Below are 19,921 nucleotides of genomic sequence, written 5' to 3' on the forward strand. Positions count from 1 at the left end.
TGTTAAAATTGAGTACTTGGTTTGTTACGGTACAAATTGACATCAGTTCAGCATGTATCTAAAGGGTTAGAATTAATTAAGGGTTACTATTTATTCTAAAACCTGTTCACCAAATCTTAGTCCAATCGTGCGATTTACTGTACAATCAAATTTGATCTGCAGAGGTCACACTTTACAACTTGTCAAGGATCTTAACACAGATCTTCAAAGAGCCATCACATTTCCTTATTTTCTCTTGTACATAGAATTTACAGTGGCTTACACATACACAAAAGATGCAACATATTGCTGGACAGTAAGCCAAATAAATAATAACTTGGCCACTAAAAGTCATTAATTGTAATTTATTTGATGAAATACAAACATAAGTTTTTTTGTTTTGTTTTGTTTGCTTAGATGAAAAAAAAAAGTACTCACAATCCATTTCATCAATAGGAATTTGTCCAAAAATGTGAAGAAATGGTCGATACAAGACTCGTCGAAAAATCCAGTTAGGTCGAGGATCATATGGGAAAAGTAATGCTTGATTGGCAACTCCATAGGCCATGAGCCAAACACCAAGGAAGAAAAGGAAGAAGAAGACATCTTTCATCTGAAGGAAACAAAAATACAGCAGCAATAAAAACTGATGAAAGATGGAAAGACATAGTTTCTGAAATAAACACATGTATTTAAAATATCCTTGAATATCAAAAACAATAAACTGATTTATTTGTGCTAATGAGCTATTGACATTCTGTAAACACTCTTTAAGATATAAATTTCTTGAAAGAATTCATATTAGTAGCTGCCGTTAATGCCAGAGTTTAAAACTAAAACCATTTTATGTCCTCCAGATTATTTGTCTTAAAGAAAATCCATCCATTATCTTCCGCTTGTTCCGAAGTCTGGTCACAGGGGCAGCAGCTTGAGCAGGGAGGTCCTGACATCTCTCTCCACAGCCACCTCTTCCAGCTCTTCTGGGAGGACTCCAAGGTGTTCCCAGGTCAACAGAGAGACATAGTATCTCCAGCGTGTCCTGGGTCTTCCCCAGGTCCTCCTCCAAGCTAGTGTGGGTCTACTTTTAGCCCCCCGACTTGGTGCCTGTGCGTTGGAGTTTTCCCCAGTAGATAAGAGGGTGGCTTCCCTGGGCCTTTGGGTGGGGGGACGGGCCCTGACTGTAGTTTGTGCCTACGCTCCAAACGGCAGTTCAGAGTATTTGTCGTTCTTGGTGTCCTTGGCGGGGGTGCTGGAAAGCGTGCCAGCTGGGGACAACTTTATTCTGACGGGGGACTTCAATGCCCACATGTGTAACACCAGTGTGTCCTGGAGGGGTGTGGCTGGGAGGAACGACCTCTGTGATCTGAAATTGAGTAATGTTCTGTTGTTGGACTTCTTTGCTAGTCATAGTTTGTCCATCACAAACACCATGTTCGAACATAAAGGTGTCCATAAGTGAACTTGGCACCAGGATGCCATAAGTCATAGATCGATGATTTACTTTGTTGACGTGTCATCTGATTTGCGGTTGTTTGTTTTGAACACTCAGGTGAAGAGAGGAACTGAACTGTCAACTGATCACCACCTGGTACTAGTGAGTTGGATTGGATGCCATCTTGACTATCAGTTGCTATCTCTTCCACCATCATTTGCTAGGGTAATAGCACCAGAGCAAGTGACTTATAAAAGCTCAACAAGCTCATAAAGAAGGCTGGATCAGTTCTGGGGACGCCTCTAGAACCTTTGGAGATGATTGTACAAAGAAGGATTCTTCATAAAATGAAGAACATTATAGACAACCCTCAGCATCCTCTTCATCAGACTGTCATACAACAACAGTGTCTTCTGTCAGAGGCTTCTTCAGATCCATTGTAAGACAGACCGCTACAAGAGATCCTTCCTGCCCGCAGCCATCAGCATCTAGAACAACTCTTTAATGAAACCAGGATGATGAGTTACAACAACATTTAATTTCCCTCTGGGATTAATAAAGTATTTTTTAATTGAATTTGAAGTCCTTGATTACTGTGTGCTGGGAATGACTCTGAGCTCCTATCACACATTTCAGCTCAATATCTACATATTTCGTTGAGTTATATCCATTTTTGTGTTTGTTAAGGTTGCCTAACAGAGTGTCAGGGTTTTTTCGTGGCAGATCAGGACAGAAGAACCCAGTTGCGCAGGCAGGACTCAGGAGGCAAATGTATAAAATAAAAATACTTTTAATAATAATAATAATAAATCAAAAAGGCTGACATGGCAGCAAAACTTACATGGCCTCAAGAAACACGATCAACTCAGGCAGGACAAGACAGGACATACCTAACGACGAACCGACAATGACAGAACTGACAGACAGACTTTATATACACACAACCAGGACATGACACAGGTGACGATAATCAGAACAATCAATTCAGACACAAGGGAGAACAGACAGGGGGAAGGCCCACTAGATGGTGCCATCCTGACACAGAGGCAGCAATCAAATTTGATTGACTTTAAAGAGTAACCAATTGATGATATACTAACACAAACACTTGACTTTTTTTCTTCCCAAAATCAAAATTTTAGTTTATATTTTTGCATGCAAACATTTTTCACAACACAAGTGTATCAACTTCAAGATCACATTTTAATTAGCATTCATATAGGACCAGGACAAACTTTTTCTCTAAAGAATATGTACAAAATTATCATTTCACTTCAGCTATATCACTTTAAGAAACCAGCGGTTTTGAATGCAACATGGACGGCTTTGAGGAGCAGATTGCTGAGACAGTCAGAAAATATTCAACTGTTTGACTTTCCAAGACACACACATAAAAATTATTAAATGGCCAAAAACTCCTGGACGGGGATAGCACAGACATTGTGCATGGAAAGCACAGCAGCTCTGTCTGCTGAAAAGTGTGGCACTCTCTTCATGACAGATTTGTGGCCAAACAGTGGATGCAGGGATGGAGTGGAGACCCTGGCGGTAAGAAACTTGTGACATATACTGCACTGAGATGGGTTTCTCAGGAGCTCTGCCTTGTGTGTCTTGTGGACTAGAGGTTGTTTCATTCTACATCCGAAGCTGAATAGTCAGTTTTTGGTCATGTGGTTGCTGGACATTTGTCTTTGTACACACCTTTCATATTCCACTAGACCATATGTGTCAAACTCAAGGCCCGGGGACCGAATGTGGCCCTCGTTGACATCTTATCTGGCCCCCAAGATGTTATTTTAGATGTAAAATACTTTTATCACTGTAATTTTTTTCAGAAATCTTTGATTATGATGTCAAAAATGCAACAGAGAATGTCAAATGAGACCAATCAAACTCTTGTTGGGGAACGTGCAACCAAGAAACGATGTTGGGTATCTAACTTGAGTTAATGTAGATTCTGAAACCGGTCCTTAGTTTGAAAACGGTTTTAATTTTGGCCCCCGTTTGTAAGTGAGTTTGACACCCCTGCACTAGACACACGGCACAGAGCTCCTGGGAAACCCCTCCCACTGCAGTATATGTCATGGCACTGTTTTTTTCTCGCAAGGGAAGTCCACTGTTTGGCCACAAATACAGTATATCACAGAAACAGAGCCCCACTTTTTTTGACAGCGCCGTCAGACAACTGTTCCTTAAATCTGTCCATGTTGTTTGCACACACAACAGCCAGCTTCTGGAAGCGGAATTGTTAAGTGCAATTACAGCATTCCTGTTGGAGTAGTTTTCTGCATAAACAAGCACGCCTACAAACGTCTGACAAATCACACAACACTTAGAGCATACTCCTGTGAGAAATAATTTGGCTCAGGCCTTTTATAGAAAAGGGTCAGACGAAGCTACTACCAGAACAAAATGACGCGATTTTCATCAGCTTCATATGGTGTATGCAGGACCCTTACAAAAGCAGTGTCATAACCAAACGTCCACAACCATATGACTGTGAGTGGACTAATCAGCTTTGGATGTAGTATGAAATGATCTTCACTCATCGAGGTGGCTGATGTTTCTGTTCCACACTGGATCTGACCTTTCAGGTTGTTTTGTTAGTTCTGTGTTCTTACCATTTTTCCAACAATGATGATTTTGGGTCCAAGCTGTTTGTGGACGGCAAAGATGTGGATCAGGCGCAGAGTAAAAACCATGTAATCAATGGCCATAACAGCACGCCCAAATTGATATGACCAGGAGAACATTCTGGAAGAGAACAACAATCAATTAATGATGATACTTCCTGAGTATAAGGAGACATACTGTACATCGAGGGAAATATCTGAGCTCTAGAGAGGGAGGCAGGAGGCAGCAGGAGGAGGTCCAGTACAGTCAGTCTGTAGAGCGTTTAAAACATGAGGATTATGACGGTTTGACAAAATAATACCAGAAAAGTGTTTTCTTTTTATTGTGTTGTCATACATACAGTCATCCCTCGCTATATCGTGGTTCACTTATTGCGCCTTCACTGTATTGCGTTTTTTTAAGATATCTAATTCTGTATCGCAGTTTTCGCTATATTGCAGGATTTTGCAGTCCATACTGTACTGTACTGTTTGCGCAAGTGGAGGAGGAAGCCACCTCTCATCTCCTCTGCCCCGCGTGTGAGCTCTCCTGTTACGCCGCATGAACAATCCTATGTTTATCTTATCATATATCATCCATCCATCCATCCATCCATCCATTATATTTTACCCACTTCTTCCATTTTCGATCATGGGGGGCCGCCGGTGCCCATGTCCAACAATCACTGTGAGAGGGGCGGGGTACACCCTGGACAGGTCGCAAGTCCATCACAGGGCCATCATCATTTCATATATCATTTGATTATATATCATAGATCGTATATCTTATATTTTATTGACTTTCCCCCTATATAAACTACAGCTGGACCAGTTATTCTGTGTATGTCTGTATTGCTTTCCTTTTCTCTCTAGCCCTAGTCAATGGAAGCAGATGGGTGCCTATCCTGAGCCTAGTTCTGCTGGAGCTTTCTTCCTGTTAAATGGGAGTTTTTTCCTTTTTCACTATTGCCAGGGTGCTGCTCAACAAAGTTTTAACCCACTTTGCTGGCCTCCTTAGAACATTTTGAATGTTTATTTTATTTTTTTTAAACAACGTGTTTTTATTTACTTTTTTTATTTTTAAACAAACAACAACCAAGAACATAGAACAACCCCCCGACCCCTTCCATCCCACTCCGGATCAGTCAAACATACGCAAACATATTAAACAGGCACTGACATACTTTCCACATAAAAGGCTGCCACATGTCCCAAAATCTTTTGACAGACCCCATCAGAGTGTATCTTATTTTTTCCTAAATGGATATGATACATTACCTCCCTTACCCAATGTACATATGCTGGCAGGTGTGGGTCCTTCCAGTTGCACAGAATTAGCCTCCTGGCCAGAAGAGAACCAAAGGCAATCACATCCCTCTCGCATTTGTTGAGGGACGTGCCGACATCAACCATCCCGAACAATGAGATGAGTGGTGACGGGTGTACAGTTTTGCCACATATTTCAGAGAAGGTGTCAAAAATAAATTGCCAAAATGTCTGCAGTTTGGGACAGGTCCAGAATGTATGCAAGAGTGTAGCTGGAGTTTGTTTGCAACGATTGCAAGTGGGTTCCATGTTGGCTTTGATCTTGAACAACTTGTCTTTGGACCAGTGCAGCCGGTGACCACCTTGAATTGAATTACAGCATGTCTCAGGCAGATTGAAGATGAGTAAAAGTTCTTAATAATCCTTCTCCAGATTGAGTCTGATATGGGTTCCGCCAAGTCTGCTTCCCATTTCAGTTTAAGGGAGTCCAAACTGGACTCATGGTATGAACTGAGCAGTGCATAAATTTTGCTAAGGGCTCCAATAGTATTAGACGTGCATTCAAAAATCTTAGCCACAAAATGTTTAGAAGGGTACAAAGGAAAAGAAAATTATATCTCACAAAATCTCTTAGCTGCAGATATCTAAAAACATATGACTTGTGAATATTAAACTTCTGTACCAGCTGTTCAAAAGAGGCAAATCTACTGTCAACAAAGAGATCACACAGTGAATGCACTCCCTTCAACACCCAGGTGTCAAAAGCTGTATCAGCTACTGAGGGAGTAAACATGATTATTTGACACAGGTCCCAAAAAACAGTAGGCCTGTAGCATTAAATGCCCTCCTGAACTGATTCCAAATCTTAACCGCCCATATCACAATTGGGTTAGAAGTGTAGGTTGATACTGTAGTGAACTAGACCTCTGACCTCAATCTGTCTCTGAAGACCTTCAGGGGACAGGAACTGTTATTTCATTTATTTGAATCCAGAAATACAAATTATCTCATCAAGAGACTATTTAATTGTATCCTGAATTAATCAATTGAAAGAACACTCTTCTTTTTTATATTATCATTACTATTTTACAATATCTTGATAATCAAAAGTGTGTTTAGTTCATACCATTTCTAACTTTGAAGAAACCACTCATTTAAATCAACTGGGAAACAGTGTTAATGATTTTTAAACCTCATAAGACTTAGATCATACAAGTTAAATGTCTATTTACAAAGTAATTATGCATTTTATTCTTCTGTCTGAATGAGGAGTGGATTTATTGTCGGTCAAAAGTCAGAGTACAAGTTATGAGAACGAAGTGCCTTGTTTTTAAAACTCTCAGACAGTAAGTAAGAAACTGGCACCTGCAAAGTCTGTCATTTCTTCAAAATATTTTCCCGTCTGTTCTAACCGTTCTTAAAACATTTCTGCTGTCTGTTGACTTCTAATAACACTCTGACATCATTAAAACTCCACCCCTGCTGGTTGTGTCAACCAATCAGGAAGTACCAAGTGATAGGAAGTGGATACACTTTAAAAGTTAACACTTCTTGGAACTATTCAGTCTTCCTAGTCTTCCTGGAACTTTAAGTCTTACAAGTCTTACTAGAAGACTCAGTCTGATGGCGAGTCGTACAGGAACTTTCAGTTCTTACTGAAAGTCTGTTTGGAGTTCTGGCTGGGACTGCAGTCTTGCTGGAGTCTTACAGCTGAACTAAATAGCTGATGAATTGGACCATGTGCCAAGGGTCCCTCCATTTCAGCGGAGTCACAGCCTGCCTTGCTGTGAACTCATCCGGGCGTAATGCCCTACAACTTCTAATGAAGATTCCTTCTAAGGAAGCTTATTCTGTTGAATGGAGTACTTCGTCACGACTTCTGACGATGCCCAGCCACTCTGACCGGAGACGCTGAAAGAAGCGTGAAATGGACCTCTGTACCGGAGCTGATTTATCTTCTGCCAAGGTAACAAGTCGTCACACGCTGAGTGTACCGAGGGCTGAGCTGGGGTCGAAAGAAGGGTGCCATTTCTGGTCAACACATCTTACCTTCATCCATCTAAACCTCCTCTTTAAATCTTTAAACTTCTTTACTCCTTCTCTTTAAACTTCTATTCGCCAGTAAATCAAGTTAAGTGCCTTCAGAGATTAATCATTCTCCATCAGTAATCTTCTGTTGTCTTGTTATTTGAACTTGCTAAGTTTATTAATCAGAAACAGATCCGCAAATCAAGTGTACATGTTGTGATGTTAAATTTTGATTCTTTTAAATAAATGACCGCATTTATTCTGATGGGTCAAAGATAAATGGCGTCTCATGTCACTAATTATACACTCCATTCTCAAGTTATCTTGGTCACATGGCAGAAATTTAACTCGAAAAAGAAAGAATCCGTTGTTAATTAAACAATTAATATTCTTTGTGCTTGAACTAGCTTTAAGAATAATTAATTAGTAGTGTGTCCACAGTTCAGCTGTCCCAACATCACTACAATACTGATTGTTTAAAGGGCAGCTGAGAGCAGAGCAATGCAGAAAGAGAGCTGGATCTAATTGAGGCCCTTTCCAAGGCCACCCAACTAGGAAAAGGGGTGTCCTTACCCAACCAAAATAGAAGAGCTCTGACATTAGCTGCCCAATAATAGTGCATGAAGTTAGGAAGTGACATACCTCCAAGTCTACGAGGCAGATGCAAGACCCTTCTGGCATTTTGTAGACGCTTTTTATTCCAAATAATGCATATATCTGGCTGTTCAGATTGGTAAAGAAGGATTTAGTAAACAAGATTGACAGATTCTGAAACAGGTATAGGAATTTAGGTAGGATATTCATTTTTAGAGTTTATCCTGCCCCCTAGAGTGTGAGGCAGGGATTGCCATCTAGTGATGTCCTGTTTAAGGGTCGCCATGAGAGGTACTGTAGATAATTGGTTTTATAGAGGCTCTTATGGTCTCGAGTTACCCAGATCCCAGGGTACTGAAATTTTTAAAACACATTTTAAAGGGAACAGTATCCAAGATTTTCTTGGAGGTCACAGGCACCAGCCCGCTCTTTTGAAGGTTAACCTTATAGCCAGATATTTTCCTAAAATTTTTTAAGCTAAGTTAGTAATTCAGGGATACTGGTAAGGGGGTCTGATATATACAAATGCATGTCATCCGTATATAAAGAAACTTTGTGCTCTGTACCTAGTCGATTTGTCAACTCTGACATCATGTGCGCCACAGAATGATAGCACTGACGTGAGCTCCGCTTCGACTCGATCTTTTTATGTTCCTGTTACTTTTGTTTTAACTTTTTTTGTGCCTACACTGCACATCCACGGTATGGGTATGACCGCGACACACTTGTGGAGTTTTCTGTGTCGCTGCCTTGCCATCATGCCATCCTGCCATCATGGTTCTGTCCTTCCAGCCTTGGGCTCAGGCCTGTCATGGCGGCCATCTCCATGATCCTCCATCTGCCTGCACAGACCGAACTCTACGTATTCATTTGGTTCCGTGGGTAAACCTTGGATGTTCTCTGTCTGCCAGACCCGGTTCTGGAGGGCAGTCTGGGAGGGCAGCTGCTGGGGTCCTTGTCATCATCATGCTGCTGATGAGACCTGCTGATAGGACCTGCTAACAAGACCTGCTAATGCTGCTAACAAGACCACGCCGCTAACCAAATCACACCGCTAACAGTACCATGGTGCCAATGGGACCATGTTGAGAAACCTCACTGCTAATCAAACACACTGCTAACAGTATTATGCTGCTAAGTGGACCATGTTGCTAATGCCCCTTTTCCATTAGTACCTTTAGTACCAGTACAGCACGGTTCAACTCAGCTCAGCATGGTATGAGATGTGTTTCCATTATACTTTCAGTAATGCTTATAGTGGGTGGGGTTCAGAGTTCAAAAATTGACGTCATGCGCCTTACCAGCTGGTGGAGGTAAATGCTGGTGGTAAGACCCTGAAACAGGTTTCAGTACAGGAAGATAATTTATTTTGAAGTTTCGGGTCATTTAAAAAGAATACAGATTATTAAAATGATCAAATTACACTATGTATATATATATATATATATATATATATGTATACATACACACGCATTTTTTGTAAATTTTGTCTACATCATACAGTGTACTTCTACCAAAGGTTAAAGTACATTTTTCTGACCGAGCGCTGCACATTTTAATGTATAACTTGCACATTTTATTCAGTCTCACAACAAGATCCAGGACAAAGATACAGGAATTTGTGTAAAAAGAAAAATTACCTGCAGCCCAGACCCAAGAGGAACAGAAGAATAGCTGTGAGGTCACACTTGTTCCAAACATCTTGGATGTAGTTTTTCATTCCTTGTTGGACCAATAAACCGCTTACAAAGAAGGTCTGTGACTGTACAACAGAAGAGAAATGTTTAGCAAGAACATTTGTTTGTCCAAATTCAGCATGCACAGTTAGGAACAACGTTAAACATAAACATGTAAATTAAACAGGCAGTCCAGTCACTGAGAGATGTAGTTTAGGAGATGACCGTTTTTCTGGTCTGGAAGTGAACTGGCAATAAAGTAAACTTTGATGTTTTTGGAGCAAGATATTCAAGTGGGTAGGAGTTATACTGTGTAGAAGAACAGAGGGAGATTTTTTTGGTTCTTGGGACTGTGCAAAGTGACTGATCCTGGTGAAATAGGTTGCCACATCAAAATCCAAAATGGCTACTGCATGAATTTTGATGTGGCAACCTATTTCAATACGGACTTTACTTACCACTAAATGCAGCCACACACCAAAATGTAAGTTGGCATGTTGCTTATTTTTCAAGTTATCCTACTCATAAGGTTTACAAATAAACATATATGGTGGCAGCCACCTTGGATTTTGAACTGGTAACCCAATTTTCGATAGGAACCAAATTGCAAATTGGCACTATTTTTCCCCCAAGTCATCATGTTCACAACATGCAGGGATGGATGAATTGATGGAGGATATTCTATATTTCCCCTCTTCACTCCGTGGTGGTGGGGAAAAAAAAGTCATCTTGATAACTGATAACCAAAAGATAGTGATACATGTGACAAGTAAGCAGTTATTGTTAGTTTGTTTATCCAGGTATTAAAACCACCAACCTGTCGAATCTCCTCACACACTAAGGTGAAAACCCAAATGTAAAGCACAATCTCTATCCAGGATGGGCCATCAGGGGGCGGGGGCTTGAAGTCCACCAACAGAACATAGGCAAACAGGCAAAGGAAGAGGAAGTACATCAGCACGTTTCCCAGGAACGAGGTGACGGGCGCAAACCAGAACTGCCTCCATCTCGACACAATTAATGGGCTTTTTGATGTGGTTGGCAATGAGACTGGTTCTAAAAGAAGAAAGAGTCAAACCACCAGAACTGAGTAAAAGCTGTTATCAGCCGGTCACACAAAGACAGTTTACAACAGAACCCCCACCCCTATATATTATCACCATCATCTTTAGATTGTACAGTTTATTATAGTATATATAGTGACACAAATAGTATACACCCATGACAGCAAGCCATAAACACTTGTTTCCAGCACTGTTGGTGAAGCTTAGATCACTTCCAAGAAATGTTACTTTTTTGAATATTCATCTTAAACAATAAAGGCACATTTACACTATAGGACACAGAATCCTGCTGATAATATGGTTAAGCCTGCTGCCTCACTGTAAAAAGGTCACTGGTTCTCAGTGGTGGAGAAAGTACTCAAACACTGTACTTAAGTAAAAGTAAAAATAAACAGACAAAAATGTACTCTAGTAAAAGTAGAAGTACCACATTAACATTTTTACTTAAGTAAAAGTAAATAAGTACTTGCTTTTAAAATACTTAAAGTATCAAAAGTAAAAGTACTTGCTGAATGTATTACATAATGCAATGGTCTACATATCTTTAAGTGTGACTACCGTATGTATATTTTCTGTAATACATTAATAGTGTTGTGTCATTTTAATGAACAATGCTGCAGATAATACATGTTTTATTGTGTTTACTCTGTGACACAGTTCACACTTGGACTTGTGATTCTGTGCATCAGAATTTCAGGGATGACATGCAGAGTTAAATGCCATTGATCAAAATAAGAAAGAGGAATGATGTTACCTTTGAAAGTTTTTATTTAACACAAAGCAAAAACAATGTATCATTTAACTGCAGTAAACACATTTAAGTAAAAGTTGTCTGCCTGAACAAAATGGGCATTACACACAACTAACAAAGGAATAGGCTCTGAGCATTTCCACTGATATTTCAACTCCAGTTTGTCATCAACTCTAGTTAAAAAACTGTCTATTCAACCTTGTAATGGGTCGTATTGATCGATATTTTAACTTCCTGACACCATTTTTAAAACTTGGACCTGAGTGTCGAGCCATTTCGAGACATCTCTTGTCTCCTAACATCCATGAACTGACACATTTTAATATTGCAGCAAGCATTTCTTGTTCAAGTTCAGAAGAAGTTGGTTTTCAAAGATTTTTGAGTCCAGTCTGGCTCTTTTGGGAGAGAGAAGCTGTCCTGTTGTACTGAGTAGTCTTTCAATAATCTTTCAATAAGGCCATGGGTGGAGCGTATCTTCTGGCTGACTCACTTGCGGTGGAATACATTTTGGGTGTGTTAGCGGTGCTGCGGGTGCACCCAGCTCAGTGACATATATACTAGAATATATGTCATTGGCCCAGCTCTTCTTGAAGGTGGGCCTAACGTTACCTGCCCACTTTGCAGTGATTCAATGGACCAGCTCTCCTCTCACCATTGGTTACTTTCAAAGTAACAAACAAATCAAAAAGCTGCAACATGAATGTAACTTGTAATGCAATGCATTATAGAAATGTAGTGTAGTAGAAAGTACAGATTATTGATGTAAAACGTAGTGGAGTAAAAGTATAAAGTACCCACATTTAACTCTACTTAAGTAAAGTACAGATACATGAAAAATGTACTTTAGTACAGTAACAAAGTATTTGTACTTAGTTACATCCCACCACTGCTGGTTCTTCTCCTAGCCTTTCTGGGTGGAATTTGCAAGTTCTCTCCATGTATGTGTGGGTTTTCTCCGGGTACTCCAGTTTCCTCCCACAAACCAAAAACATGCATGTTAGACTGACTGGTAACTCTAAATTGTCTCTAGGTGAGAGAGAGAGAGTGAATTTTGTTTGTCTCTTTTGTCTCTATGTGGCCTTGTGATGGACTAGAGATCTGTCCAGGGTGTCCCCTGCCTCTCGCACAGTGATGGCTGGACATGGGCACCGACGACCCCTATGACCCAAAATGGAATAAGCAGGTAAAGATAATGGATGGATGGATGGATGGATGAATGGAAGCATTTCCTTGAATAAACTCTCCAAACTGTTTTTCAAGAATGATTTTGTCTAGAACACTGGAAAAAATGCCACTAATACAATGATATGTTGTCACAGTTAAAACCTCAGTTTATAGAAGTGATGTGGACCCTTTAAAGTAAAGTATTACCCTCAATCACATACCAACATAGAACACAGATCCAAACCTACCCGGTACGTTTTCCTTAAGAGCTTTTAATTCTTCTGCATCTTCCTCACTGCAATTACAAACAACTATAAATTTCTGCTAAAAGTAGGAACAAAATGACCAAACATGATGATCTAATCCATTAAGTGATGCTTGTTTTTACTTTGGTATGATGTCAGACAATGAAAAGGCATCAATTCCCTCCACACTGTCACTGTCGATGTTTTTGGGGTGGTTTGCCAAAGAATTAACCGCCTCCTCTGGTTTTCTGTAATGTCAACACACATAATATGTCATAATTTTGGTTTCAGAGAATATTGGGACCAGTATTTACTAAAGCCAACTCTACAGTTGTGATCGGCACTCCTCACCACAGTTTCATACCCACACTAACAAGCAGATAGGAAAAAACCCACATGATTACAGAACAATAAGACAATACTGACCTGAAGTTGATCAGGTTTGTGTAGATGAGAGGGGGTAAGAAGAAGGAAAGGACCAGCTTCCAGACATCTGTAGTCCTCTTCATGTCCCCCCACCAGATTTGAGACAACAGAGACTACAGCAGAGAGAAGCAAAGAGGACATTTAGTTTCACTGCCTAAAGACACCTGAGTTTAATGTATAGAGCATGTTTTTAGTTGTTATTTTCAAACTGAAACAGATTTTTTTTTACATCATTCTTACTTTACTTCTTTACAATAGAATATATTTTTTCTAATAAGTTTGGCTTTTATTTGTTCTTTCATGCTTGAAAGAAAGATTATGTTAAACCATGATTGTAGGCAGAGGAACAAGATTACACAAGCAGTAAGTATCTTGATGTCTACAACCATTGAGCATAGGCGTTGCAACCATTAAATGTGAAGGGGACATGTCCCCCCCACATTAAAAAAAAAACGTTCATTTGGACAAACCCCCACACACACACACTTTTACTATAAAACATTAGTTCAGTCGGCGCAGTTTCTCTTTCTTCGTGAACGAATCCATTCCACTTGATTAATAGGAGAATACTCAAGCCACTAAAACTACACTCCAGGTTTTCCTGGTTACCGCCAACTCTGAGTCTCCTGCCTTGGCAGAAAATGCACACAGGTGGAGGAGACGGAGACACTTCTGTGTTGCTCGTTCGCTAGTTTAGCGAGCTTAGTGCGGGCAGTTGTTGACTGGGTGGGGGGGTGGGGTTGAACATAAACATATACATGGTTAGGAGGAGAGAAGTGGAGTACTACATCTGTAGCATCTTAGCTTAGCAGTAACCGTGACGCTGTAAGATGCCGCAGGTGTAAGAGACGCTGTGTGTTCAGGTGCATTAAAGTTGAAATGTCAAAACCTCGCACCTTATTGTCCTCAAGCTTCATGAGAAACATCATTTAGATGAGTAGTGTTGAACACAAGTAAAAAAGTCCAGTGGTGATGTTTTTTATTTCTCTATAAACACAAATAGTGCAGATCTGAGGCTCTGTATTAAAGTGTATTAAAGTTAAAATGTCTTTAAAACCCACAGTTGAATTTACACAAACTTGATGAGAAACATGCTTTAAATGTGTGGAATTAAAGGAAATCTAGGCGAAATGTTGCTTTTTTGTTCACTAGTGTACAAGTTTTAGCGCGCACACGCACTTGAGCACACACACACCTACACACATCATTGTGTCCCCCCCCACATTACGGATGCTTCTGACGCCCTTGCTACTGAGGAATATATGTAATGTACAGTATATATCCGTATCTGGTTCGTCCATCCATCCCTCCCTCCCTCCCTCCCTCCGTCCGTCCACCCATCATCTTCCACTTAATTCGAAGTCCGGTTGCAGGGGCAGCAGCTTGAGCAGGGTGGCCCAGATATCTCTTTCCACAGACACCTTTTCCAGCACTTCTGGGAAGTTTTCAAGGTGTTCCCAGGCAAAACAAGAGCCATAGTCTTTCCAGTGTGTCCTGGGTCTTCCCCGGGGTCTCTTCTTAGTCGGACATGCCCGAACACCTCCTTAGGAGGCGCCCAGGAATAATCCTTACCAGATGCCTGAACCACCTCAACTGGTTCCTTTTGACGTGGAGGAGCAGTGGTTCTATTCCATGTCTCTCCCAGATAATTGAACTTCTCACCTTATCTCTAAGAGAGAGTCGAACTACCGTGTGGAGGAAACTCATTTCAACTGCCTGTATTAGTGATCGCATTCTTTTAGTCAATACCCCAGGTTCATGACCATAGGTAAAGGTGAAAACGTAGACTGATGGTAAATAGCACAGTTCCCACTTCACCACAACCGACTGGCACAGAGTCCACAATACTGCAGACACTGCACCAATTTGTCTGTCAATCTCACGCCCCATTCTTCCCTCATTCATGAAAAAAAATCACGAGATACTAGAACTCCTCTACTTGAGGCAGAACCTCAGCCTCGACCAGAAGAGAGCAATCCACCCTTCCGGCCTCAGACTTGGAAGTGCTGACTCTCATCCCAGCCACTTCACACTCGGCTGCGAACCATTCATGTGAATGCTGAAGATCATCCGCAAATAGCAGAGAAGGAATCCTGAAGCTACCAAACCAGACTCCCTCCACACTCTGGCTGCACAGAGAAATTATGTCCATAAAAGTTATGAATCAAATCGGTGACCAAGGGCAATCCTGGTTGAGTCCAACTCCCACTCTGAAGGGGTCTGACTTACTAACGGAAATGTGAACCTAATTCTTACACCACTTGTATAGAGGCTGAACAGCCCATAGCAACGGGCCCCCAATCCCATACTCACGGAACACCCCCACAGTGTAACCCAAGGAACACAGTCAAAAGTCTGCTCTAAGTCCACAAAACACATGAAGACTGGATGGGCAAAGTCCCATGACCCCTCGATGACCCTAGTGTGGGCAAAGAGTTGATCCAGTGATCCATGGCCAGAAAGGAACACCCCTTTATTCCTCCTGGATCTGAGATTTGACCAACGATCGAACTTGCTTCTCCAGTACCCCTGAATAGACCTTACCAGGGAGGTTAAAGAGAAAGATGCTCCTATAACTGGAGCACACCATCCAATCCCCCTTTCTGAAGAGGAGAATCACCAGTTCATACTACAAATCCAGTGGCACTGCCCCTTATATCCACTAGGGGTTGAACGACTACATAATTTTTAAACTCGCCATTAACATAATAAAACTCGAGTAGAACTTGAGTACTTGATGACATCATAGGATCTAAAGATACAAAAATAAATAAATAAATAAAACCGCAAAAAAGGTCATTATTTACAAAAAAAAGACCAACAAAAAATTGGGAGCATATATTATCAGAACCAGAATAAACTTTATTGGAATTGCACCGAGGTACAACGCAAATATGTACGTATAGTCGTCCAAAAGATGGGCGGAGTGCATGAAGCTGCAACTGCAGAAAGCGCGGCCATTTTTATCCTTATCAGATAATAATCTTAGATAGGAAAAGGGGTAGAAACATGAGGGTAGATAGTGGTGTAGTGAACTAGGCCTGAGGTCAAATCCTGACCTTAAGGACCTTATGGGACAGAAACTGTCATTTCATTGATTTGAATCCAGAAATACAGGTTGACCCATCCTGAGACTTTCTTTCTTGAATTAATCAAGTGAAAGAACACTACTTTCGATTATCATTACTATTTTACAAATGTTTGATAATCAAATTGTGTTAGTTCAAACCATTTTTGAATGTTGAAGTGAACTACTCATTTTTAAATCAACTGTGAAACAGTAATAACGATTTGTAATCCTCATTCAAAGTGGAAATCAAGTTGGAATATGTTACAGAGTAATGATTCCATTTCTTGATCGTCTGTTTGAAATGAGCAAGTGTGTAAGTTGGTCAAAGTTCAAGTTTCGGTCAACTGCAAGTTTACTAAAAAAGAAATGTCATGTTTAACTTTTACAGCAAGATACTAGAGAATTGACTCCACGAAGTCTGAGTTCTTCATAATATCTTTTGTCTGTTCTTAAACAATCTTAATCTTTTTCCTTGACTCTTAATAACCTCTTACATCACAAAACACACCTCTGTTTTGGTCCATCGACCAATCAGAAAGTCCTCAAATGAACCGGAAGTGACCCTTTTTAAAAGGTGCAACACTTCCTAGTTCACAGTAGTTCTGCGAGAGGTTCCAGCTCCAGTCGAAGTTCTGGAGAGCTCAGTAGTTCTGAGAAGTTCTCGGCAGTTCTGGGAAGAACGCTGAGGAGAACGCTGAGAGAATGCTGTGAGTTGGTTCCGTCAGTTCCAGAGTTCAGAAGGCTGGAATTCAGGATGCTGGAGGAAGAAAACAAGCTGAACGAGAGAAGATCAGGGAATTATGAAATGTCTGTTCTGGATGATCTCACGACTCCTGAGGTTTAGCTGTTCTTACGGAGACGCTGGAAGAGTTGAAAGGAAAGCTCTACACCAACGCTGAAACTATCATCTGCAAAGGTAAAGAGTCTATCTCAACCAAAGTGTACCGTTGGGTTAAGCTGGTCCAAAGGAGCGTGCTGTTCTGGTTAAAACAGACAAATTCCCTCACCCATCTCTCTCAAGATAAACTTCATTTTCCATCTTTAAGCTCTTCTTTTTGCTAGAAATTAATCCAGATAATTTTAGAAATGTCTGTGGTGAAGCAACGGAAAATCATGGCCGTATGGTTTTCCTGGTTGTAAAGCTGATTAATTATGTTGTTATTTTCAATTTTTGCCAATTAATGTAAATGTGTGATGTGTTAAACTTGATTCTGAAAATAAATGACCATGTTCATTTTGATGGGTCAAAGATAATTAACGTCTCACGTTACATTTTTAATTATTCAATGCACGATATTATCCAGTCCAGAAAAATGAAAGAATCCGTTTAATTTATGAATATATACAGCATATGTTCCTCTACAGTGGTATTACAAAAAAAGATCTTTCACATCTTGTCTATCAGGACACGATTTGAGACATCAAAAAACTCTACCAGCAAGCACAATTAAAACATGATTACATATGCATTTGACATCAAGGTGTTGAGATTTGTCCATGAGCGTTTTTTCAGATCAGCCACAGTTTCTCAAGATGTTGTTTCAGCGGACAGTTCTGATAAGCTTGCACAGAAAGTTCTGGGTTGGGGGATGGGGGGTGCGATAGATGAAGCTTTTGTCCTTGGGTACTCATGTCCCAGGAGAAAATGATAGTCGGCCTGTCTCCGAGGCCGTCGGGAGTCTGATTCAGATAAGCTTGATTCTTGTTTTTTCTTCAGGCAGACAGATTACTTTTTTCTTCAGCCTTGAGTCCATCTGGGCATTCTGGTTCCGAAAATGCCTAATTGTGGGATTCCATTCCACTGATCCATGCTATGAGTCTCCTTCAAGGTCGAACCCACGACGCTGACGAGTCCTAGAAGCCGCAGGTGGCCTGTGATTCTCAATCGCCTCCACCTTACGGTTAAGCTGACGATTTAAAGTTCCTACAGCGAGGACCAGTCCTTCACACTGACTCGGAAGCTTTTCCGTGGCCGAAACTGCTCCCGCCGTCTTCTTCAAAAGTCGATAAAACAGAGCCCCGCCGATGCCAAAAAGCAGAGTCCCTGCTATCATAATTCCAAATATATAAACGTCTTCATTATCCTCTTGAGACAGGACTGAGAGACACATCATCTGCCGCACTCCCCACAAATCCACGACGTACCCCACAGCGTGAGTCTCAGCTGGACACGCCGGTTCTCCAGGACCTTGTCGCTTTGATAAAAAAAATCTTGTCAATAGAGTTGAACGCCCACGATACCAAATCCATAATCTTTTTAATTTATGTTCGGGAGATGAGTCCCAGGTGCTTCAGACAGACAGAGAGCAGAGCAGGAAGAAGGAAAAACGGGGGAGGAAAAAACAGAAGCTGCCACCTCGAGCAGAGCCTGGAAGGGAAAAAAATGCTCCTACCATTTATCATACAGCAAATAAGTCACAGGAAAAATGAAACTATTAGTTTTTATTATTAAGCTGCAAACGTGAAGAAACGTGCGGCACGTCAAAAACAAAACTAAAAACAGTGGGGGAGACGACCACCCCGTACCACCTCCAGCTGTGGTGCGCATTAAGTTTAGTTTTAGTGTTTAATATGTTTATAGATTTTTTTTATAGGTTTAGAGATTAATATTTTTTGCTTTTTGTTTGTGAAACGAGGTCAGAGGAAGCTGGTTCTGGTTCTGTCCATTGGACCGGGTGTTACACCATATTCTGTGACCTGCAACAGTGCATGCAACACTGCCCCCTACGGTCACAAAATATGGTGTAACACCGGTTTGCAACGAGCTTCAAACAGTCAGGACGTTTATTCATTTTCTGTTTCCTTACAGTAGTTGAACCAGAAGATTCATCTTTTGTGAAATATCTCTAGACTATTGATGCATTTCTACCTGTTTGTCAAGACTGGGTCTGCTCTGCTCCATCCGTCTGCTTGGAGGAATCCATTTTGTAACCCGCGCTCGGTGCGGATCACGAGACACGTGACGCGATGACGTAATGGTGGCGTAATGTCGTCACCACAAATACTCGACATGAAATTAAAAACCTCAATACGTGTCCTAGGAATCCATGTGTAGATTACTCGAGTAGTCTGTTAAAGCCCTAATGTCCACGCGACATCGCAAAGGCATGTCAACCAAGACAGCCCCACAACATCCAGAGCCTTGAGGAAATGAAAATCTTATACAACCCTGGAGCCCTGCTGCCGTGGAACTTTTTAACTACTTCAGTGACCTCAGCCACGGTTACGGACAGATCAAACCTGAAGTCTCTCGACTCAACTTCCTCCATGGAAGATGTGCATGTGGGATTGAGAAGGTCTGAGAAGTATTCCTTCCACCTCCTGACGACATCAATGGTTGAAGTCAACAGCACCCCACCTTCACTGAACATAGTTTTAGTAAAGCACTGCTTTCCACATCTCAGCCATCTGATGGTTAGCCAGAATATCCTTGCAACTGACCGAGAGTCTCTATCCAAGGCCTCATAGAAATCCTCCACATCCAAACTTTGCCTCTGCAACAGTTTGGACGTTTCGGAACCGAGCGGACCGACATAGACTCAAGGTAGATGTCAGTAGAGTTCTGCCTATCCCCAAAACAATTGGGCTTATCTAAATTCGTCTCCCTGACTGGC

The 19,921-nt window shown here is 41.1% G+C and overlaps 1 protein-coding gene across 1 annotated transcript in view; it reads right to left on the minus strand.

Moving 5' to 3' along the window:
- Positions 1 to 19,921, minus strand: part of trpm4a (transient receptor potential cation channel, subfamily M, member 4a) — a 116,904-nt gene that overhangs the window by 27,080 nt on the left and 69,903 nt on the right. The window contains exons 16-22 of the mRNA XM_037689315.1: positions 13,238 to 13,350; positions 12,955 to 13,059; positions 12,815 to 12,861; positions 10,405 to 10,643; positions 9,552 to 9,673; positions 4,033 to 4,165; positions 414 to 592 (exon numbers count right to left, since the gene is read on the minus strand). Of these exons, the coding sequence (XP_037545243.1) occupies positions 414 to 592; positions 4,033 to 4,165; positions 9,552 to 9,673; positions 10,405 to 10,643; positions 12,815 to 12,861; positions 12,955 to 13,059; positions 13,238 to 13,350 (938 nt within the window). The remainder of the gene's footprint in view (positions 1 to 413; positions 593 to 4,032; positions 4,166 to 9,551; positions 9,674 to 10,404; positions 10,644 to 12,814; positions 12,862 to 12,954; positions 13,060 to 13,237; positions 13,351 to 19,921) is intronic.

This window comes from Nematolebias whitei, chromosome 15 (assembly GCF_014905685.2).
Source record: "Nematolebias whitei isolate Nwh7 chromosome 15, NemWhi1, whole genome shotgun sequence".
Taxonomy (NCBI): Eukaryota; Metazoa; Chordata; class Actinopteri; order Cyprinodontiformes; family Rivulidae; genus Nematolebias; species Nematolebias whitei.